The 24,879-nt window shown below is 44.5% G+C and overlaps 1 protein-coding gene across 1 annotated transcript in view; it reads left to right on the top strand.

Moving 5' to 3' along the window:
* The window catches only part of THSD7B (thrombospondin type 1 domain containing 7B), a 760,515-nt gene that overhangs the window by 660,925 nt on the left and 74,711 nt on the right, over positions 1-24,879 (top strand). The window contains exons 19-20 of the mRNA XM_073647255.1: positions 7,115-7,230; positions 8,413-8,530. Of these exons, the coding sequence (XP_073503356.1) occupies positions 7,115-7,230; positions 8,413-8,530 (234 nt within the window). The remainder of the gene's footprint in view (positions 1-7,114; positions 7,231-8,412; positions 8,531-24,879) is intronic.

Below are 24,879 nucleotides of genomic sequence, written 5' to 3'. Positions count from 1 at the left end.
AGGCAGATTGTACAAAAACCTTTCAATTGTACTGTAATAGCTATTTGACTGGAAAATTACAATGACTGCAATTCATATAGGTAATTTGGGAAAATCTGAGAAAATATTATTTGCATAATAATTTGGAACACGGTGTAGATAGATAGATTGATAGATAGATATAGATAGATGATAGATAGATAGATAATAGATAGATATAGATAGATAGATAATAGATAGATGATAGATAGATAATAGATAGATAGATAGATGGATATGAAAATGAATGGTCCATTCTGCTCACAAGCATTTGGAGAACTTGCAAAGAAACCACTGCTAAATGTCCCAAACAGACAACCTGTGTACAAGTAATGAGAAGAAGTGATGGAGGTGACGGGTGGTGACCAGATACTGATGATGGAGGTGACGGGCGGTGACCAGATACTGATGATGGAGGTGACGGGCGGTGACCAGATACTGATGATGGAGGTGACGGGCGGTGACCAGATACTGATGATGGAGGTGACAGGCGGTGACCAGATACTGATGTTGGAGGTGACGGGCGGTGACCAGATACTGATGATGGAGGTGACGGGCGGTGACCAGATACTGATGATGGAGGTGACGAGCGGTGACCAGATACTGACGATGGAGGTGACAGGCGGTGACCAGATACTGATGATGGAAGTGACGAGCGGTCACCAGATACTGACGATGGAGGTGACGGGCGGTGACCAGATACTGATGATGGAGGTGACGGGCGGTGACCAGATACTGATGATGGAGGTGACGGGCGGTGACCAGATACTGATGATGGAGGTGACGGGCGGTGACCGGATACTGATGATGGAGGTGACGGGCGGTGACCAGATACTGATGATGGAGGTGACAGGCGGTGACCAGATACTGATGATGGAAGTGACGGGCGGTCACCAGATACTGATGATGGAGATGACGGGCGGTCACCAGATACTGATGATGGAGGTGACAGGCGGTGACCAGATACTGATGATGGAAGTGACGGGCGGTGACCAGATACTGACGATGGAGGTGACAGGCGGTGACCAGATACTGATGATGGAGGTGACGAGCGGTGACCAGATACTGATGATGGAGGTGACAGGCGGTGACCAGATACTGATGATGGAGGTGACGGGCGGTGACCAGATACTGATGATGGAGGTGACAGGCGGTGACCAGATACTGATGATGGAGGCGACGGGTGGTGACCAGATACTGATGATGGAAGTGACGGGCGGTGACCAGATACTGATGATGGAGGCGACGGGTGGTGACCAGATACTGATGATGGAGGTGACGGGCGGTGACCAGATACTGATGATGGAGGTGACAGGCGGTGACCAGATACTGATGATGGAGGCGACGGGTGGTGACCAGATACTGATGATGGAAGTGACGGGCGGTGACCAGATACTGATGATGGAGGTGACAGGCGGTGACCAGATACTGATGATGGAAGTGACGGGCGGTGCCAGATACTGACGATGGAGGTGACAGGCGGTGACCAGATACTGATGATGGAGGTGACGGGTGGTGACCAGATACTGATGATGGAGGTGACGGGCGGTGACCAGATACTGATGATGGAGGCGACGGGTGGTGATCAGATACTGATGATGGAAGTGACGGGCGGTGACCAGATACTGATGATGGAGGCGACCGGTGGTGACCAGATACTGATGATGGAAGTGACGGGCGGTCACCAGATACTGATGATGGAGATGACGGGCGGTCACCAGATACTGATGATGGAGGTGACGGGCGGTGACCAGATACTGATGATGGAAGTGACGAGCGGTCACCAGATACTGATGATGGAGATGACGGGCGGTCACCAGATACTGATGATGGAGGTGACGGGCGGTGACCAGATACTGATGATGGAGGCGACGGGTGGTGATCAGATACTGATGATGGAAGAGACGGGCGGTGACCAGATACTGATGATGGAGGCGACCGGTGGTGACCAGATACTGATGATGGAAGTGACGGGCGGTGACCAGATACTGATGATGGAGGCGACCGGTGGTGACCAGATATTGATGATGGAAGTGACGGGCGGTCACCAGATACTGATGATGGAGATGACAGGCGGTCACCAGATACTGATGATGGAGGTGACGGGCGGTGACCAGATACTGATGATGGAAGTGACAAGCGGCCACCAGATACTGATGATAGAGGCGACGGGCGTTCACCAGATACTGATGATGGAGGCGACAGGCAGTCACCAGATACTGATGATGGAGGTGACCGGCGGTGACCAGATACTGATGATGGAGGTGACAGGCGGTGACCAGATACTTATGATGGAGGTGAAGAACGGTGACCAGATACTGATGATGGAGGCGACGGGCGGTGACCAGATACTGATGATGGATGTGACGGGCGGTGACCAGATACTGATGATGGAGGCGACGGGCGGTCACCAGATACTGATGATGTATGTGACGGGCGGTGACCAGATACTGATGATGGTGGCGACGGGCGGTGACCAGATACTGATGATGGAGGTGAAGGACGGTGACCAGATACTGATGATGGAGGCGACGGGCGGTGACCAGATACTGATGATGGATGTGACGGGCGGTGACCAGATACTGATGATGGAGGCGACGGGCGGTCACCAGATAATGATGGGATTTCGATTTCTTTTTTTTATTCATTCACTTTGCATGTTGTTAATTCTTAAAAATAAACTATTAACATTTCTATTGTGAAAGCTTCTTACTCTGCAGCATGTTTTCCACATCTGCCTAAATCTTTTGCACAATTCTCTGTTTTATATATTTCTTAATATTAAATCTCTCTATTTTAGCAAAAAAGTTTTGAGTAAAAGTTTTGCACCGTATACTATATACTATACTATATATGTACTTATACACTAGATGGATAGGATTGGACAGAAACCGATATTACCTGGATAGATATTAGATGGGATATGAGAGACAAATATTACATCCTTTTTTAAAGATATAATTATGATGGGATTTCAGAACTTACTAAATGTTTCACCAAGTAAAATAATGAGATTGTATTTCTCAAACACTGGTTATCATGAATGGCACATTGCCCCTTCATGTCAGTAATGTAGGGCTTAACTGTCTGTAGCAATATATTTCTTGAACCTATAAAAATCAGTAGTGTAATTTTCGTTCTCGGTATATAGTCATTAACTGGTTTAATGATGCACTGGGAGAAGAATTATTAATTGTATATTTCTTAGGCCCATAAATACACTCAGTTCACGCATCATTACTTGTGGTCTCTGGCACATTAATATTGTCCACATCTCAACAAGTTTGCTAATAGAAAACTTTGAGACTTCAGAAACCAAAGTATAATTTATAATGTTCATTCTGCACTATGTAAATACATCACAGACTGCAAAAAGGACTCATCAGTATTAAATTATGTAACTGTACTGATCCTGAGTTACCTCCTATATTATCCTCCAGAGCTGCACTCACTATTCTGCTGGTGCAGTCACTGTGTACATACATTACATTACTGATCCTGAGTTACATCCTGTATTATACTCCAGAGCTGCACTCACTATTCTGCTGGTGCAGTCACTGTGTACATACATTACATTACTGATCCTGTACTGATCCTGAGTTACATCCTGTATTATACTCCAGAGCTGCACTCACTATTCTGCTGGTGCTGTCACTGTGTACATACATTACATTACTGATCCTGAGTTACATCCTGTATTATACTCCAGAGCTGCACTCACTATTCTGCTGGTGCAGTCACTGTGTACATACGTTACATTACTGATCCTAAGTTACATCCTGTATTATACTCCAGAGCTGCACTCACTATTCTGCTGGTGCAGTCACTGTGTACATACATTACATTACTGATCCTGAGTTACATCCTGTATTATCCTCCAGAGCTGCACTCACTATTCTGCTGGTGCAGCCACTGTGTACATACATTACATTACTGATCCTGTACTGATCCTGAGTTACATCCTGTATTATACTCCAGAGCTGCACTCACTATTCTGCTGGTGCAGTCACTGTGTACATACATTACATTACTGATCCTGAGTTACATCCTGTATTATACTCCAGAGCTGCACTCACTATTCTGCTGGTGCAGTCACTGTGTACATACGTTACATTACTGATCCTAAGTTACATCCTGTATTATACTCCAGAGCTGCACTCACTATTCTGCTGGTGCAGTCACTGTGTACATACATTACATTACTGATCCTGAGTTACCTCCTATATTATCTTCCAGAGCTGCACTCACTATTCTGCTGGTGCAGTCACTGTGTACATACATTACATTACTGATCCTGAGTTACATCCTGTATTATCCTCCAGAGCTGCACTCACTATTCTGCTGGTGCAGCCACTGTGTACATACATTACATTACTGATCCTGTACTGATCCTGAGTTACATCCTGTATTATACCCCAGAGCTGCACTCACTATTCTGCTGGTGCAGTCATTGTGTACATACATTACATTACTGATCCTGAGTTACATCCTGTATTATCCTCCAGAGCTGCACTCACTATTCTGCTGGTGCAGCCACTGTGTACATACATTACATTACTGGTCCTATACTGATCCTGAGTTACATCCTGTATTATACTCCAGAGCTGCACTCACTATTCTGCTGGTGCAGCCACTGTGTACATACATTACATTACTGATCCTGTACTGATCCTGAGTTACATCCTGTATTATACTCCAGAGCTGCACTCACTATTCTGCTGGTGCAGTCACTGTGTACATACATTACATTACTGATCCTGAGTTACCTCCTGTATTATACCCCAGAGCTGCACTCACTATTCTGCTGGTGCAGTCACTGTGTACATACATTACATTACTGATCCTGAGTTACATCCTGTATTATACTCCAGAGCTGCACTCACTATTCTGCTGGTGCAGTCACTGTGTACATACATTACATTACTGATCCTGAGTTACATCCTGTATTATACTCCAGAGCTGCACTCACTATTCTGCTGATGGATACTTTTTTGGTAATTACTGCCTAGACAACCCCTATCTGTTATGGCTGATAACAGGGGACAATAGATTTTCCTTTTTATAAAGCCAATCTTTGCATTTATCAGCATTTCTAACTTCTTACTGTATTATATAGGATATTTTGGGCTGTATTCAGCCTCTTCCATCAATATTGACTGATAACAAGGAACAATAGATGTCATTTCCCCCCAGTATATTTGATTGTATTATTTCAGTTTCCTCCTAATAATCTCGAGCTCTGATGAAACGAATCACATCCTATTTTTACTCACTTTAAAATATTCACAGAAATTTCTGTCTTATTACAATGTAAAACAGACATTTAATTAAAATGCAAATGATTGTATTTCATTTAATTACAAAACAATGATAAAACCTAATTAATTTTGGTTCAAATTCTTGTAATTGCTTAATTATGAGACGATTCCATCCATTACCATCCACTGTAATATTTATTAGAATATTCCCATATAGCATCAGTCATTATCTCGCCATGGAGGAGGTTTCTTTTCTATTCTGGTGCGAGAAGCTCAGGGATCCTGGCTGAGATTTTGCTCCTGATATAAAGACCCCCTGGCGCGGATCTACAGTTACGTCCATATTCACCAAAGGGTTAAAGACAGTGTTCCGTCTGGAACATTTCCCATAGAAATGAATGGAGAGAGATACATGTCCAAGGTGGGGCCCCACTCTTGAGAAAGATGCGGATCCCAGCGATGGAGTCTGCTTTTACTGGACATTTATGATATTTCGAAATGTCAAAAATGTTCCAAATGGGACAACCCCTTTAAATCTCCAGCTCCAGGATAGGCCCTTCTGGCGCAAGTTTTCATGAACAAGGACTTGAGGGATTGTCTAGCCAAAATTGGGACTGTTGGCACGTACAATATTGTACAACTTACTTGCTAAGGTCCCATATTTTGCTGGAACTGTCCTGATTTTTTAAGACACAGTCCTGGCAAACTTAAGGATGTCCGGGACCCAAAAAAAAGGGCATAGATCTTGCCCAAGTAGAGAAATCTGAACTTTGTGGACCTCGATGCAAAATCTCCAACAGGTGCCCCCATCTATCATGGATCTTTGTAAGTCTTGGTCTCCTCAGAACTTTTTTGCTCCCCAAGTTTCCAGTTGTCGAGTGTGATTGCATCCCCTCCACCCAATATAGGGCGAGGTTGGTGGTGGGAGTGGGGACAGGGCTAAAACATCCCTAATTTGCCAACACCCATAGTGATAACTGTGATACAAGAGTTTCTACAATGTAGCAAGGGATCTAAGGAGTAATATTTCTCCTTGTGGAGATTAACAAGCCAGGCCTGGCATGTCAGAGTGAGGAGACTTATAAGCCATGCATGCTCCTCTGGGAAATTAAATATGCAAATTGTCTTTCCAGAGAGGAAGAGGACTAGAGCCTCTAGCGCCACCTATTGGAAACAGCGATCCAAAAAGTCAATATCGACCCTTTAACGAGCCTTGCAATGTGACTTAGGATAAAAGCCAAACCAGAATCTTAATTTGCAAACACTTGTTTAGGGACGTTGCCCCTCATCAGTGCAAAGCATGAGCTCTGATTTGGCTAGGTGAGACGCTCTGGACTGAGGTCAAAGGGGTAACGTTTGCTAAGCCTGGCATGTCAGAGTGAGGAGACTTATAAGACATGCATGCTCCTCTGGGAAATTAAATATACAAATCTCTTCAAAGAGGAAGAGGAACAATTGTAGCAACCAGGGTTGTTATCCCAGTGACACATTTTCTCCAGTTTATGGAATGCTAAATATATACAAAAAAAAATGGAAAGTGGAAATAAATGATGCATCATGGGAAATAACTAAAATAAACACCAAAGCGCAATTTTCAATCCCAATCATCCTTGGCATCCTATAGCTGTTTTATTAATGTTGCATTATGTAAAGATTGGTATTTCTCGGATTTACTTGCAGACTGGGGGGATACACGAGAGATTATAGAGTTACAAGTGGGAGCGAGTGAATTTAAATGATCTCCGGAGCTCGAGTGGCACTTAAGGGGTCAATGATGTAGTAAAATGGATAATTTATTGCAGTGTCTGAATCTAAATGGGTTTTGTTGGTGATTTCAGAGTGGAGCGCCTGTCAGCTCAGTGAAAAGGCCATCTGCGGCGAGGGGATAAAAACTCGGCTTGTGGACTGCACCCGCAGCGATGGGAAATCTGTAAAAATGGCCTTTTGTGAGCAGGTAATGTTCAGCTTACAAAACGGATCCAGCCGCGGCTCAGCGTGACGGCTCTGGAGTTCTCTCATCACAAACTTTTTTTTTTTTTTATTTCTGCCCAAACAATAACTGTTACATTTACCAACTTAAAAAAAAAAAACCTCTAGAAAAAGTTTTCATAAAAAAAATAAAACAATAGAAAAGTACAGAAAATAATAAAATAACATAAAAATAATCCAAAAAGATTATATTATACAACGTTATGGTAAAGACTCCTCTACTCAGAGTAATTGGATTTACTGTGCAATCTCATCATAAAATTCAAGATGTGATTCTGCTAAATAATAAATGTTCATATCAGACCTTGGGTGAAACGGATTTTTTTTTTTTTTTTAACTCAGGTCTAAATTGCAAAATAATCTGGCAATTTACAAAACAAGAAAAAGGAGAAAATTTCCAGTGCAAAGACTTAGCTTAGAGAAAAAAAACAATATTTCCCGCAGTCACCCCTAGAGGGAGCCTAAATGTTTACTGCATACGTCTTATACATTAAACAGAATTATAAATCAGTATGCAGAGAGCTCCTCAGCTCCCTCTAGTGGTGGCGATAAGAAGCTAAGGTTGTAACATTTCGCTCAATGCTGGAGCTCTGTGCAAAAACAATGGAGCAATCCTGCAATTTAATAAGTTCCCACGACACAAAATATTAAATATTTAACCCCTTCCTGAACTCCACTGTACATGTCCAGCGCTTGTCAGATGCAGTTGTATGGAGCAGCACAGCCCCCTAGTTATTGAACCAACTCTGATCACTGCTGTTTAACCACTTATATGCCGCTGTCAATTTCTGACACCAGCATTTAAGTGGCACAATCCCAATAGTCATAATTGCGTTTTTTCCACAATTTGACCCCCCCCCGTCTTTTTCAGTACAATATATGGTGTCATTCACAACTACAGGTCATGCAAAAAAAAAAACCCTCGTACTGCTATATCGATGGAGAAGATAAATGACCCTTGGGTAAAGGGGAGGGGAAAAAAGAGCATAAAGGAAAATTTGGCCGTGGCAGAAAGTGGTTAAAGGCTAAAAAGTGAACATTCCTTTTAAGAAAACAATTGACTGTCAGATAAAATATGAGACGTCTTCTGTTAGTGGCTGATAGTGCTCGGATCGTTTCAGGATGTCTTTATTTTTTTACTTTTTAGCTTGGATTGAAGAAACCTGAAAAGCTGAGTCTCCGCTGTCTGGTGGAGTGCAGCATCGACTGCCGGGTGTCTGACTGGTCCTCCTGGTCATCCTGCTCACAGACGTGCGGAGTCGGAGGTGCGTCATACAAATGATGTATTTTACATGCTGATTTACATTGTAATAGGTCAAGAACATAAAGGGAATGTGTCAGGACACAAGTATGGTATGGACTACGCGCTTCACCATTTGGGGTCGTCTGCCCCGAGAAGACGCATTGCTGTAGTTCCAAAATCTGGTAACATGCTAATTAGGGTCTTTTGCTTAGGGGGCTGTCTGGAACACCGTCCCTCAGTCATTCTGCCCTCCTAACACCTCTTTCCTCTTTAGGGTATGAGCGCACAATCAGGATTTGCTTGCAGAAATTTCTGCAGCGTTTCTGCAAGGTTCTTCACCTCTTGGCTTTTTGATGTGCTTTGATGCGTTTTTTTGATGCGTTTTTTTTTTCCAATGCATTGTATAGGAAAAAGGCACAAAGAATGGACACGCTGCTTCTTTTTAACGCACATGAAATTCTGTAAGGAAAAATCCTGATCATGTGCACAGATCTTGCAAAAATCTCATAGGAAATGGTGGGATAAGGTTTGCTATGTGCTTTTTGGGGCCAATTCCGTGCGGATTTACTGTATCAAAAACGTACAAAAAATGCACCGTGTGCACATAGCCTTAGTTTGGCCCGCACTGCCTGCATTGTAGCCCGCGCATGCACAGGGTGTTGCAGTGTCGGTGCAAGCGCGGAAGGGAGGTGAACAACTCCAGGAGATTTGTCAAGTGTCGATATTGTGGCAGTCTGGGCGTGCATGAGATTTCTGTCCAGTCAGCGATGGTTCATCTGTCAATCAATGAAGAGGGGGAGGATCTGTGCAAGCAGATTAATGAGGGAAGGCGTCCCCCCATGCACTGAGCACCTAATTAGCAACGCTTAGTCCATCGCGTAATTTTACTCCCCTTAAAGTATATCGACTCCTTTGTGAAGGCAATTATTATTTTTTTACTTAAACGCATGTATTTTGACTAAAATACATTCTTTTGTTATAGTTTTTTTTATTAAAAATGTTGGATTGTTGGTCTTGGACATCTGTGCATCACAGTACATAGCAGAATACAAGATGAGTTGACAGTGACTCGGTCAGCGAGCTCATTCTGTGGTCTGTAACTCTTTGGCTTTATTGTCTCTGTGTCAGTCGCCAGGCAAAGAAATCAAACACTAAAGCTAAAGAGGCTTTTGCTGAGTGGGAAAACAACCTCTGAGGTAGAAGCTTGGGAAGTGCTCTGTCACACCCAGAGCACTTAACACCTCATTTGCATATGAATGAAATTGCTAATTACTCTGGAATGCAGCAACCCATAGAAGATATCAATATGTCAATGAATTAAGCTTTCAAAGGTCTTCAAAATCCCCCCACCCACCATAATGTCAGACATTGTGGGGGAAACAGACCAGATAGGCAGTAATGCGTTGCACCAGGTGTCTGGCAGTCACTCACCTCACCTGTCTCCATAGGACTGACATGCACAATAAAACATCGGCCATTTATTTGATTTTTTTTTTACATTTTTTTTTTATCTTGCAGATTTAGACTCCCCCAAAAAAATTGGATAGAAATATTGTATAATGATTATACCGCGATCATATCCGCTGGCCCCGGTGTGTATGGGCTCGCCGTGACTCTGATGAGTGGGATTACGAGGTGTCTCGGGGCTCTGCAGATGAGTTTAGAATGTGAATAGGCTGCAGCTCATTTCCAGCATGCTGAGCGCCTCTATTTCCTCCAGAATTGCCGAGCGAGGCAGAGCGATTAACGGAACGCTCCTCTCCTCTTATTAAGCCAGATAGAATTAGGAGATCGGCTACAGAGAACATTTCAATTCATTTCTGCTCAAGGTCGCCTTAACTTTCTGCTTTTTTCTTAGAAGTTTGGAGACGTGGGACTCCGTGGTGTTTAGTATTTAACTAGAAATTTACTTCAGTCCAGGCACAATGACACAGTGAATGTGCTGTATAAGGCTGGGTTTCCTCCACTTGGGCAAAGCTTCAGCTTCCTATCTGTTGTCCCCTCCTGGCAACCAGCTCCTCGAGCACGTGCCCTACTCACACCAACATTGATATTGGCAATATAGGAATGTTTCATCCCTGCCTCCAATCCCACCCAGGAGGAAGTCCAATCCCACCCGGGAGAAGCTCCAATCCCACACGGGAGGAACTCCAATCCCACCCAAGAGGAACACCAATCCCACCCGGGAGAAGCTCCAATCCCACCCGGGAGGAACTCCAATCCCACCCGAGAGGAACGCCAATCCCACCAGGGAGAAGCTCCAATCCCACCCGGGAGGAACACCAATCCCACCCGAGAGAAGCTCCAATCCCACCCGGAAGGAGCTCCAATCCCACCCAGGAGGAGCTCCAATCCCACCCGGGAGAAGCGCCAATCCCACCTGGGAGGAACTCCAATTCCACCTGGGAGAAGCTGCAATCCCACCAAGGAGAAGCTCTAATCCCACCCGGGAGGAACTCCAATCCCACCCGGGAGAAGCTCCAATTCCACCCGGGAGGAACGCCAATCCCACCCGGGAGAAGCTCCAATCCCACCTGGGAGGAGCTCCAATCCCACCCAGGAGAAGCTCCAATCCCACCTGGGAGGAACTCCAATCCCACCTGGGAGAAGCTCCAATCCCACCCGGGAGAAGCTCCAGTCCCACCCGGGAGGAACGCCAATCCCACCCGGGAGAAGCTCCAATCCCACCAGGTAGAAACTCTAATACCACCCATGAGCACCCCAAAACTGGAAATGAATGCCCTCTTTTGGATACCCTTTTCAACTCAGGAGATCCCCAATTTGCCCGGATTGGAGCTGAAAAATCAGGACAATTATAGATTTGGGACAGTCACCAACTATGACCTTTAGCTCTCCCCGGGCTACACCTCTGATTATACACCTCATGTCAGGTCTGACTGGGTAAGTAATTGCTAGGGACAAGCTTCCTGACAGCCATATGTACTTAACAGGCTGTGGCTGTTAAATGCGGTCCTAGGAACCAGCCTGCAGGCCCCTCCGTCCATGAGGCCCATCACTGGCCTCAGCTCCAAGGGGCAAAACCGCAGACAGGCAGTGGCCTAGGACAGGTGACTAGAATAATATATTTTATTCTTTCTTAACCCCTTCCCCCCAATCAGTTTATTATTTTCAGGGGTCTGGAGCATAATAAAATGGCAATTAATTTGAACATATTCTATTCCGATTGAATCTGATCTGCTGGACAAATCAAGCAAATCAGCAAATTTTGGGAGATTCACTAATCTCAAGTTACATTCAGTTATAAATTTATTCATATATTTCCCAGATGAATAATACAGGAATAACACGGAGTTAAAAAAATATTCCCCAAATTATTATTATTATTATTAGTATTATTATTAGTAGTAGTATTATATAAATACTAAAATAAGACTTGTTATAATAATTATGATTATAGGATTAATATTAAAATTATTATGACAATTATTAATATTAATTAATACTAGTAATATTATTAGCAATCATGATAGTAAAAGTATTAATAATATTGTTATTAATAATGTTATCACTATTATTACTAATAGTATTATTTTTAATAATAATATTAATAATACTATTATCAGTGATAATAAGAGTATTATTAGTTTTACTGTTTTACTATTTTTATTCATACTATTATTAATATTGTTACTATTATTATTTTAATATTGCTATTAATATTTCTAAGAGCACAAATTGTCTTTGAGTTCTTTTTTATTTCTTTACATTTTTTATTTATTTATTTATTTACATTTTACAGCGCCATCTGCACATAGACATAGCATCCAATCAGATGACGTCCTTCATTTTCCCACATGCATAGTAAGCTGGATGGTGATTGGTTGGTATTGTTAGCTCCTCCCCTGCTGTCCTGCCCAGGTGATGCTCGTGGGCTGTGATTCTGCCATTACAGTGGATTTTTCTCCATTTTTCGACGTTGTTATGACAGCTCCTCTCACTCAGTGACATCCTCATTATAATGAGGCTTCTTCAAGGTTTTCTTTTTCTGTTTAATATGTCAGTAAAATCAGCAATAAAGACACACAGTTAATAAAGTCAATTTCTATTTTTAACAAGCAGATAGATCCATTTTTTATTAATAAGTCCGGAGGTTTGTGTATGACGGTTTGGTTTCTAGCAGCTGTCAGTGAAGGCGCGGGCGCCGCTTGCATTCCGCATTGTGGATCAGTTCACGTTCACTGATTACTTATTTTCCAACATTTTACACCATTTCAAGGGCAATTTGCTGTTTCTGTAAATCTGATCAAAATAAGCAGCGAAAAACTTGACAAACGAGGCAAAGATCTAATAACGACATGTTAGTCACATGACCAGAAGACGAAATCCGCGTACGATGTATTGTGCTCTATGGGAGATGCACTACAACTCCCAACATGACCCGACCACCGGACATAATCCTGTTATATTCTATGAAGAGAACAGTAAATATGTGTGAACGGGTCCACCACTGGCCCAGTGATTGGAAACCGAGGGCAATTATTAATCCCTTTTCATTTTTCGCTCTTCTTTTTTTTTCTCCCTTTTTGCAAAGAGCCATAACTTTATATTTTTCATCACTGTATGACGGCCTGATTTTTTTCTAGGAGTAGTTTCAGTTTTAAATGACACAATTCACTTTATGATATAATGCACTGAAAAACAGGAACAAAATTCCATGTGCGGTGAAATGGTGGGAAAAAAAAAGTGCAATTCCGCCAATTTTTTTTTGTTTCGTTCTTACGGTGTTCATTGTACTGTATCTGCCCTAAATATAGCAGGCTCAGCCCCTGAGCATGAAGGGTTTAATAGTATATACTTTGGATCATAGTTACCAATGGAATACTACAATGGTCAGTATTGGGCCCTCTTCTTTTTAATATGCTTCTTTTTAACCTTAATTAGATCCTACATGAAACAAGGAGTATGACGGTCAGAAACTATAAAAAGTATACATTTTATTATATAACGCAATACAAAGCACACACATTTAAACAAAAATAAAAGGAGATATTAAAACAGAGGTGAGATGCACATGGAAACCCCTGACGCACATTGCACGATCAGCTTCTACCAAGAGGTTCGGGCTCGGAAGAAGCTGATCGTGCAATGCGAGTCAGGGGTGTTCCATGGTTGGACTTCCACACTTTTTTGCAATTAACCTTGCACTTGCTACTTGATACTGTTACTTTTTTTATTAGTGTTTTTTTTTGTACTTATACCTCCGCGGTCTCCGTGCGCATATCATATATACCCTTGAAGGTTTAAGATCTACTATCACATGATTAAACTTTTGGCTACTAAGCCTAGCTATTGGATGCACATCGATTCCTCTGGTCTCGCCATGATTATCTTTGTGTAGGCATTATGGGTGTTTATTCTGTATACACCCTGATCCTCTTGTCTGATTTATTATTGTAGTGTCCTTTGTGTTTTACCTCTTGGTATATTACAGCAGTATTCTATCTTGAGGACACTAATATTTCATCTATGTGCATCTTTTTGTATATTGATCTCTTTCCATTGGGGTGAGATTGCTTATATTTTGCTGAGGGTAATATATATTTTTTTATATCCAACGTTGCAGTCTATCCAGGTCACTTCTGCACTTTATGAGCTACAGTATATTGTACTTCATTGGCAGCTGTTACATTTTCCAGTAGGTGTTCAGTGTGGAGTTCACCTCTGTTCTGACATCTCCTTTTACTTTTATGTGTGTGCTTTGTATTGGATTCTATAATAAAATGTATACTTGTTACTGATTCTGGCCGTCCTACTCCTTGTTTCATGTAGGATATAATTCTTGTTTGGAGTGCCGTGAATTATTTAGTCCGCTCATCGTCTTCCTCTCTTTAACCTTGTGGAGGACTTACAGAGTAGAAGTTGGAGGCTTCAGCAGAGAAATGGCAAAAGTAACGTTTCATGTCGATAAATGTAAGGTCATGCACTTGGGCGAAGTCTACAAAATGTACAACTTATCATCTATGTACATGACCGTGTACGGCCAAACCGGGTTCCATCGTTCACATTCCCCCTCCCCTTTTCACCCATACCAAATAAAACACTGCACCTGTAATTTTCTCTTTGCATAAATTTGGCCACAGCGGCCGTTTTATTAACAAACAACAATATTAACATATAAACATTATAATACAAGGGTAAGGGTTCTTGGAGTTAAAAAATTGATCTGGCATAAACCAAGCAGTACTTGAACCACCATGTTACCCTCAGCCGTACCACACCAGCTCAAGGGCACCAAAAGCTCCCAGGGTAAAAACCCCGTCCAGAGCCCCTAAAACCAAAATGCCAGATCACCCCACTTAGTCAAGCCAATGCCTGTAACTTTATAATCTCCTTTTTTTACCGACACTTCCGTGCCAACTCCAAGAACCCCAACACCCCCCCCCCCCCGCCACAAACGAACAGCCCTGACCACCTCAGGCTCGTGAGCGCCCCAACACCGCCAAAGCCCTTTCAATCCCCCCCTGTATGGCCAGTGCCCATAAATCGATGCCTATATCATTCAAATGCACGCCATCCTTTGCCCAAAATTCTCCAACTCCCGCTTCCAGATCAAGATGTCGTACGCTTACTCCCCCATTCCTGTTAACAAAAGCTGATATGGCTCTGTTCAACTTTATACGTGCCCTATTAATTCCCTTCAATGATCTGGCCTCCCTCCATTTTTTTCTGGGCACCACTTCAGACCAAACAGTCAACACCTCAGGAAACGATGTCCATAGCCTTAAAAGATCAATTTTAATGTCCCTCATCAATTCCCTAACTGGTCGAGCCCCCAAATCATTCCCTCCCATGTGCACCACTAAAATATCCAGTGCCCGATCCAAACGAGCTGCTTTATGGAACTCTGGCAGTACTCTTCTCCACACCATCCCTCGGAAACCCAACCACCGAAGACCACACGTTTTCCTCTACCCAATTGATCTATCTTCCCCCATCTTATCCAAAATTCAATGCCCCCATCTCGACCGCTCATATCCTCAGCAAACAAACCCCCAACCTTATTCCTGCTTGGTGCCACCGATTCACCTACCCTTAGCGCGCCAAAAAATGCCAATGCAAAAGACAATCTAAACAATGCGGCTTCAAAAAATGAACAACAAATCTTATTCATTACCAAACCCAAACGTTCCAAGATACTAAAGGTTACCGGCCTACGTTTATCCAACACTTTACCTCCTCTCCTAAAGCCCTTCAAAGCTTGCTTCACCAAAAAGGCCTTCGTAACATCCTTTGTACCCAGCAATTTAAAACTAAATGCTAATCCTGCCACAAACTTGCCAACTTTTGAAACCGACCATCCGCTCTCCGCCACCCTTCCCAGCAGGAACAACACCGCCGTCTCTCTATCTACCTCACTCTCCACTCCACCCCACTCCCGGATCCAACTTTGCCATACTCGCCACGATGCCTCGTATGATGCCCAGGTCTGCCTTGTGATAGACTCTTGTATTAACCGTCCTGCTCCTCCATAACCATCTGCCACAACCGCGAAGGGCATTCTTGACCCACGTCACCTGCTTCTGGTGCTAGTGCCCGAAAACGATCCCACTGAAAACGAGACAAGGCATCTGCTATGGAATTTTTACACCTGGCACATGGACTGCTGTAATCCAAGCGTTCAACTTAAGACAACAAAGTACAAGTTCCCTCAGCAACCTAATCACAGGTGGCAACGAGGCCGACAAACTGTTGATGACTGATACCACTCCCATGTTATCGTGGTGAAACCGAATTCTCCTGTTGGCAAAACACTCTCCCCAAATATTCACCGCCACAACAATAGGAACCAACTCCAAAAATGCCAAGTTCCTCGTAAGACCCCTCTCTTTCCACATATTCGGCCACTCACCTACACTCCACCGTCCTTTCCAGTATGCCCCATAACCAGCACCTCCTGCAGCATCCGTAAATATCTCACAATCATAACTGCTCAAAAACTCCTCCTGTATTAACGATCTTCCGTTATAATTTTGCAGAAACAACTTCCAAACCTTCAGATCCTCCTTGTGTTCTTTATTTAAGCGAATAAAATGATGCGGAGCCCGCACTCCTGCTGTCGCTCCAGCCAACCTGCGACTAAATATTCTGCCCATTGGCATAATCCTGCCGGCAAAATTCAAACGCCCTAACAGTGACTGTAACTCCTTCAGTGTCACCTTGCGCAATCTCCCGATCCTATCGACCTCCTGTTTAAGCAAACTCAATTTATCATCTGGTAACCGACACTCCATCCTTTCAGTATCAATTACAATGCCCAGGAAACTTAGGGTTGTGCAAGGGCCTTCCGTCTTTTCTACTGCCAAAGGTACGCCAAAATGCTCTGCCACCCACTCCATAGTACCTAACAAATTCCTACACAACACTGATTGCGGGGGACCTATAAACAAGAAGTCGTCCAAATAATGAATGACCGACTTCACAGAAGCCAGGTCCTTCACTACCCATTCTAAAAAACTACTGAAAGTTTCAAACAAAGAACACGAAATTGAACAACCCATTGGCAAACATCTATCAACATAATATTCCCCTTCCCTAAAACATCCCAACAACGGGATGCTATCCGGGTGAACTGGCAACAACCTAAAAGCAGACTCAATATCAGTCTTAGCTAGCAACGAGCCTGGCCCATACCTCCGTACCCATTGTGCCGCCGCATCAAAAGATGTATATTCGACCGAACACAACTCCTGCGCAATGCCATCATTCACTGAAAGCCCTTTAGGGTATGACAAATGCTGAATCAAGCGAAACTTATTCACCTCTTTCTTGGGCACCACTCCTAACGGCGAAATAATCACCTTGTTGCTAGGCAATTCCTGAAACGGTCCCGCCATCCTGCCCAATTCAACCTCTTTAGCTAACTTCGTCCTAACCACCTCTGGATAACGGTAAGCCGACATTAAATTTTTAACTGAAAAAGGGACTACATGATCAGGAGCAGGTATTCTAAAACCATCCAAAAACCCATCCTCAATAACTTTAGCCTTCAACTGATCCGGATACCTATTTAGAAAGGGGGCCATCGCGTGAACCCTCACCGGAGTAACCCCCTTGACCGGTAACCACTGACGGCTTTCCTTTTCCTCTCTTAAAGCATTTTGATGCTCCATGTGAACTTCCATTACAATGGGAGCACACATGCTTGAATTTACAGGAGTTCCCATACTTGCATTGGCCGTCATTAAATTGCCAGCAAGTTCCCGCTTCCCTTTTAATGTTTTGCGCCCCCTGACTACCTCCCCCATATCCCGCTGATTGATTCCCGCTACTGTTGCTCCCGTGAAAGGACTGCCCATACCTCACTGGGGCCATAACCCTCAACCACAACCCAATGTCTTCTGATCCCATCTGATCTCCCGTCGGACTGCTTTTCTCTGCCGAAATTGCTCATCATATCTTAACCACGCCTTACCCCCATAAGTCCTATGAGCCTCCCCGATAGCATCAAGGTAGCAGAATAAGCCTGAGCAATTATCAGGAGCTTTCTCCCCAATAACACTAGCCAATATTGTGAAAGCCTGTAACCAATTTTTCAAACGTCTGAGGAATCAACCTCCACCTACGCTTCTCCTCCTCCTCTTATTTACTCTCATCCATTTTTCCCTTATCCAGGTTAAACTTTTCCAATGGAAGAAGAGAAAAAATCTCTACATACTCATCCCGCCAAATTTTTTCCTTTACCTATTTTTTTAGGTGCGCCCCCAACGGCCCCTCAAAGCACACATAAATTTCCCCTTTTGCCCTATCGTCCAGTCTAACACTATCCGCCTTATCCTTCTCCGTCTGCACACAAACCGATACCCCAGAAGGTATAACATCTGCACTGACCCCAGACCTGCCCGTCTCGCTTCCCGCCTGCAAAGACACTGGTTGACTAGGCACCCACGCCGCTGCCGCGGGTGCCAATCCATCCTGATAAACTCCCCCACTATCTATTCTAGCCAAGAATTGCGACATATTAAATGAAATGTCTCTAAGACCCATTATGTCTGACCTGCAACCTCCCCTAATATTTTGCCCGCTGGGCCCCGCCAACCGCCTATCAACCCCCTCATACAGTAATGACCCAGCGGGCGACAAACAAGACATAGAAGCAAACTCACCCAGCTGCGCAGGTGACAAAGACATGAACAGTCTATAATTTTAAGGGTAGTTTAATTTTAACATTGAGAGATAGACTATCCCCAAAAAAATCAAGAAAATCACTTTGTATAAATGAGATAATTTTTTTTTGCATTTTGCAGTGAGAAATAAGTATTTGATCCCCTACAAACCATTATGAGTTCTGGCTCCTACCGACCAGTTAGACGCTCCTAATCAACTCGTTACCTACAAAAAAAACTACAAAAAAAGTCTGACTGCTGTGCTGCCAACAAGGGTTTTGCCACCAAGTATTAAGTGTTGTTTGCCAGAGGGATCAAATACTTATTTCTCATTGCAAAATGCAAAAAAAAAATATCTAATTTATACAATGTGATTTTCTTGATTTTTTGGGGATATTCTATCTCTCAATGTTAAAATTAACCTACCCTTACAATTATAGACGGTTCATGTCTTTGTCAGTGGGCAAACTTACAAAAACTGCAAGGGATCAAATAATTATTTCCCCCCATTGTAAATCAGATGATGTTTTCAGGTTGGGTTTACCCCTTTAAATTTCTAGGGTTCCCATCGGATCTCCTTATCTACAGGATGATATTCCAGAAGTAGGACCTATACTACTTGGATTTTCTCTTAGCCTTTTTGCTCACAAAGTCGAACAAATAACAAAGTTCACTTATTAGCACTGAGACGCGGTTTCCTAAGTGACTTTTCGGGGAGAGATGCAGAATAATGCAGGAAAAAAAGAAAGCGAATCCGTAATGAGGTTCAGCGATGACAATAGCGGGATGTTGCGGCAAATCAATAGTCGCTTTATTACAAAACACTTCTTCAAAGGCGAGGGAGCCGCATTGTGACTCTAATTGTATCCCGGTACAAGAGACCCGTCAGAAATATTAACACTGCATGAAAAGAAGGGATCAAGAGGGCGCTCTGCGAAATTACAGCTAATTTATTCGATAATTATAACCCATATCCTGTAGAAAAGCCGCCAACATCTCTGGTCAGGATTACACGTGTGTTTTCATCTGGGATAATTGGGAGTACTGTACTCTACATAATCATATAAAATAGCTGGTGGAATTTCCAGCAATTTTGAGACAAATTTACAAATCTTGTTCTTTTCTTTCATCCTTTGAAAATATCTTGGGAAAGAACAGTTGCCGTTGTACGAAGATATTATAGTGACTACTGTACTTATAGATGGGTCTATCTCTATCAATTTGCAAATTTCATTAAGGGACAGAATTTCTCACAATACAAATTGTAATACATTATCGGAACATGGTAGTAAAACCCCCGACAGGCTGCAATGCCCATCGTAACCACTGTGTGGCCCCATGTAGACACATAGAACATAAACATCTCCCCACGGAGTATCAACAAATCATATTTTTTTTCCAAATCTACTTATTTTGAGTTGCTCATCTTGGGATATGATGAGCCAAAAGGAAAAGTAAGGACTAGTGTTGAGCGAGCATGCTCGACACTGCTCAGTACTCGCCCGAGCATCACGCTACTGGGGTAGGCTAGAGAAATACAAGTGTGGTTTTGCAGTTCCACAAGTCAAACCTCTGTATTATCCACTTTTGGGCCATTTGTATCTAAAAAAAAACAGTTTGCGTGTGTCGCTCACTGTTCAGCCGCAAATATATATATTTAAAAAAGTCTGGTATACACCAGTAAATTATAACTGTGGTTTTGCTGTTCCACGGTAAAAAATCTCTATTATCCAGCTTTTGTTATTTTTTCCGTAAAGAAAAACAGTAATACTTTCTCCCTGATTGTTCGGATTGTTTAAAAGAGTCGGGTGTAGGCCAGAGAAATAGAACTGTGGTTTTCCTCTTCCACGGTTCTAATCTACTTTTTATTACCCTTTTTCCATTGATAATGCGAGTGTAAGCTATTTTACTTCCTTTACAATGGGCAAGGCGCGTGGCAAGGGACGTGGAAGTGGACGTTCTGGTGATCGTGCGTGCAGAGGACGGGGCCGTGGCCAAGGTGAAAATGTGCCACAACCAACAGCCACATCTTCTCGCTCCCACTTCTTGACCGAATTACTAGGGAAGCACAGAACAACACCAGTATTGAGAACTGATCAGTGTGAAAAGGTTATTAATTGGATAGCAGATAATACTTCCAGTTACCTGGGCTCCACCACCTCCGGTCTGTCTTCCACACGGTCAAATCTTAGTAGCCGTGAGTCTCGACCGCATACTCCTCCTCACCCTGATGCTCCTTCCTCCCACCATGCCGAGTGTCGTCAGACAGCAACTGATCCCCCACTTGGACACTCTGAAGAGCTGTTCACTGGTCCATTTCCAGATTTGTGCCCCTCGCCTGCTCCGCTTGAAGTGGTGGAAGAGGAGATCCCATGTAGCGATGCCCAAATATTTGAACAGCCACGGCCACAGGAAGTCGACGCTGGCAATTTGTCACAAGAGGTGGACGATGACGAGACACAATTGCCAGGAAGTGAGGAGGAGGATCGTGGTGCCCAAGTGGAAGAGGAGGAGGTGGTGGATGATCTAGTAACTAACCCAACGTGGCAGGAGGACATGCAGAGCGAGGCCAGCAGCACACAGGGGGAGGGAGGCAGAGTACCCCAACAGGCAGGAAGAAGCAGTGTGGTGGCCGCACACAGAAGGCAGGCAACAGTTCCCCGTAACACCAACACGAAGGACGTTGCCAGTACAACCTGTAGGTCTTCCAGAGTCTGGAATTTTTTTAAAGACTCTGCTGATAACCCCAAAAAGGCCATTTGTACCACCTGCCATGCCAGCATCAGCAGGGGTGACAAAACTACCAGCCTGACCACCACCAGCATGATCAGGCACATGGCAGCAAAGCACCCGACTTTGTGGGGCGAACCCCAGGTTCCACGACCAGTGTCAGCGGGTGTCGCCACTGCTTCTTCCGCTGTTGTGCGTGCAATAGAACCCCCTGTTGTGTGTGCAAGGCAATCCCCTGTCCATACTGCATGCAAAGATGCCCCCTCCTCTCAGTCTTCACTTGTTATGGCAGTTTCTCAAGAAACAGCATCAACGTCCACGTCCCACCGCAGCGTTCAATTGTCCATATCCCAGACCTTTGAACGAAAGCGGAAATTCGCAGCTAACGCCCCACAGGCCACAGTCCTAAATTCGCACATTTCACGACTGCTTGTGTTGGAAATGCTGCCTTTTAGGCTGGTGGAGACGGAATCCTTCCGCAACCTTATGGCGGTGGCCGTCCCTCGGTACTCGGTCCCCAGCCGACACTATTTTGCCCGGTGTGCCATCCCCGCACTACACAAGCACGTGTCCCAAAACATCTGCCATGCCCTCAACAACACAGTTACTGGGAGAGTCCACCTGACAATGGACACGTGGACAAGTGCTTGTGGTCAGGGACGGTACATCTCCCTGACGGCACACTGGGTAAACATAGTGGAAGCCGGGACCCAGTCGGATCTTGGGACAGAACACATCTTCCCCACACAGAGGATTGCGGGCCCTATGTCAGTCAGAGTTGCCCCCACAGTGTACAGCTCCTGCGCATCATCCTCCTCCTCCTCCTCATGTTCAGCCTCCATCTCAGATATCACCACATCAGTTACAAGCTGGAAGCACTGCAGTACTGCCTCCGCCAAGCGGCAACAGGCTGTGCTGAAACTCATAATCTTAGATGATAAACCTCACACTGCTTGTGAGTTGTGGACAGCTGTGAAATAGCAGGCAGATCTGCAGCTGAGACTGCTGAACCTACATCCAGGCATGGTCGTGTGTTACAATGGCCTTAACCTGGTGGCGGCTCTGAGGCGAGGCGAGATCACACACGTACCATGCCTGGCTCATGTGCTTAACCTCGTGGTTCAGCGGTTTCTTAAATCGTACCCCGAGTTGCCAGATCTGCTCATCAAAGTACGCCGCCTGTCAGCTCATTTTCGCAAGTCGGCTACAGCTTCCGCCGCCCTTGCTGTGTTGCAGCAGCGTTTGCAGCTTCCGGCACACCGACTGGTGTGTGATGTCCCCACACGTTGGAACTCTACCCTCCACATGTTGCAAAGGATTTGTGAGCAGAAGAGAGCAGTTGTGGAGTACCAGCTGCAACAAGGCCGTCGATATTCAGGTCAGACTCCACACATAAGACCTCAGGAGTGGACCTGGATGTCTGACATATGTACCATCTTGACAAACTTTGAGGAGTCCACCAAGATGGTGAGTAGCGATGAGGCCATCATTAGCGTCAGCATTCCACTTGTCTGTCTTTTGCAACGCTCTCTGCAGAGAATTAAAGAGGAGGCATTGCAGCCAGAGTATGATGAGATGGATCAAGAAGCCGTAGCGGGCAATTACAAACAGCCCAGCCTCATCTCATCCCAACGTGCATTGGGGGACAATGAGGGAGAGGAGGAGGAGAGCATGGTCAGTCGTCATCTTGGTGAGGACACGGAAGTCTTGCCCTTTACCAGTCTGGCACGCATGGCTGACTTTATGTTACGCTGCCTTAACCGTGACCCTCGCGTTGTCAAAATGTTGGGTGACAGTCATTACTGGTTGGTGACACTTTTAGACCCCCGCTACAAGGAGAACTTTCACTCTCTTATTCCTGAGGTGGAGAGGTCTACAAAAATGGGGCAGTACCAGAAGGCCCTTGCTGCAGAACTGTTAAAAAAATTCCCATCTGAACACACTAGTGGCAGAGGTCACAGTTCGTTGCCCAACCAAGGTGTACATGCGAGAGAGACGCAACTCCAATCCAGCAGAGGCAGGGGAACACTGTCAACGTTCTGGGATAGTTTTCTCAGACCCTCCCTTCGGACAGACCCTGAGGCGCGGGGTACTCTCACAAGGAGTGGAAAGTTTCAAAAGATGGTGAGGGAGTACCTTGCCGACCGTACCAGTGTCCTCTGTGATTCCTCTGTGCCTTTTAATTATTGGGTATCCAAGCTGGACACCTGGAATGAACTCGCACTGTACGCCTTGGAGGTCCTGGCCTGCCCTGCCGCTAGCGTGTTATCGGAGCGTGTTTTTAGTGCCGCTGGGGGAATTATAACTGATAAGCACACTCGCCTGTCAACTGACAATGCTGACAAGCTGACCCTTATCAAAATGAACAAGGGTTGGATTGGGCCAGACTTCTCATCACCACCAAATGACAGCAGAGTAACATAAAGTCAAATCCACTGTGTTATTTCGGGAGGTGTATTCACATGCACCGCTTCACACCCACACATGGGTATACGCTTCCTCATTTCGGCTGTTTTATGTTCTTCTACTTATCCTCAGCCTCCACCACCACTATACCACCAGGGTGACCGTGGTCTGTGTTGCCATTATTGAAAGTTCCTCCGTCCTTATTCTTGTCAACTTTTGCTTGGAAGGCATAAGCAAAGACTGTGGGAGACCCACTCCCCAATAATGGGAATAATATTTTTAAGATGCTGTACTGTATGGCTCTTGTAAGGGGCATTAAAACCGTCTTGTTAAGCTACTGCGACCTCCACCACTTTTCCAAGGGGCATTAAAACCGTCTTGTTAAGCTACTGGGACCTCCACGTCTCTTCCGAGGGGCATTAAAACCGTCTTGTTAAGCTACTGTGACCTCCACCACTTTTCCAAGGGGCATTAAAACCATCTTGTTAAGCTACTGCGACCTCCACCACTTTTCCAAGGGGCATTAAAACCGTCTTGTTAAGCTACTGGGACCTCCACGTCTCTTCCGAGGGGCATTAAAAGCGTCTTGTTAAACCACTCTGAACTCCACAGCTCTTCCAAGGGGCATTGAAATGTTGTTTTTAATTAACTCTATCCTTGCACTCACTGTATGCCCTATAACTGTGTAGCCGAACCGCTCCTTTTGTTACAGAAACATATCCTACAAGACATGTGTGGTGGACTGGCCTGATATTGATGTGAATGGTCCCTGTTCCTCTTGCTCTTTCTCCTTTGCCACCACCTCATCCATCATTTATCACCTGAAGCTTTGTTTTAACGGGAGTCATAGAACTGGGATAGTAGCAGGAAAACATCCAGCAATCCTCGGAGGAGGTAGGATATGAGCCAAAACTATGACCACCTCAGGCCTAGCCGCTACTAAATACATGCGCTTGCATTCCAAGAAAACAAAGCAGATGCTATCTTCTTTCATCATCATCATGCTCCTCACCTTGGCACTCTCAACTCCCCTGATGGAGAAGCCAGGGCCCACCGGAGGAGTCTGGTTCTCTGGTGGGCTCGTCCAATGCTGCTCTAAAGCATGCCAGGC

The sequence above is a fragment of the Phyllobates terribilis genome, unplaced genomic scaffold (genome assembly GCF_046119375.1).
Source record: "Phyllobates terribilis strain yellow unplaced genomic scaffold, ASM4611937v1 Scaffold_9__5_contigs__length_417890890, whole genome shotgun sequence".
Lineage (NCBI taxonomy): Eukaryota > Metazoa > Chordata > Amphibia > Anura > Dendrobatidae > Phyllobates > Phyllobates terribilis.
This window is presented reverse-complemented; position numbering and strand designations above follow the sequence as displayed.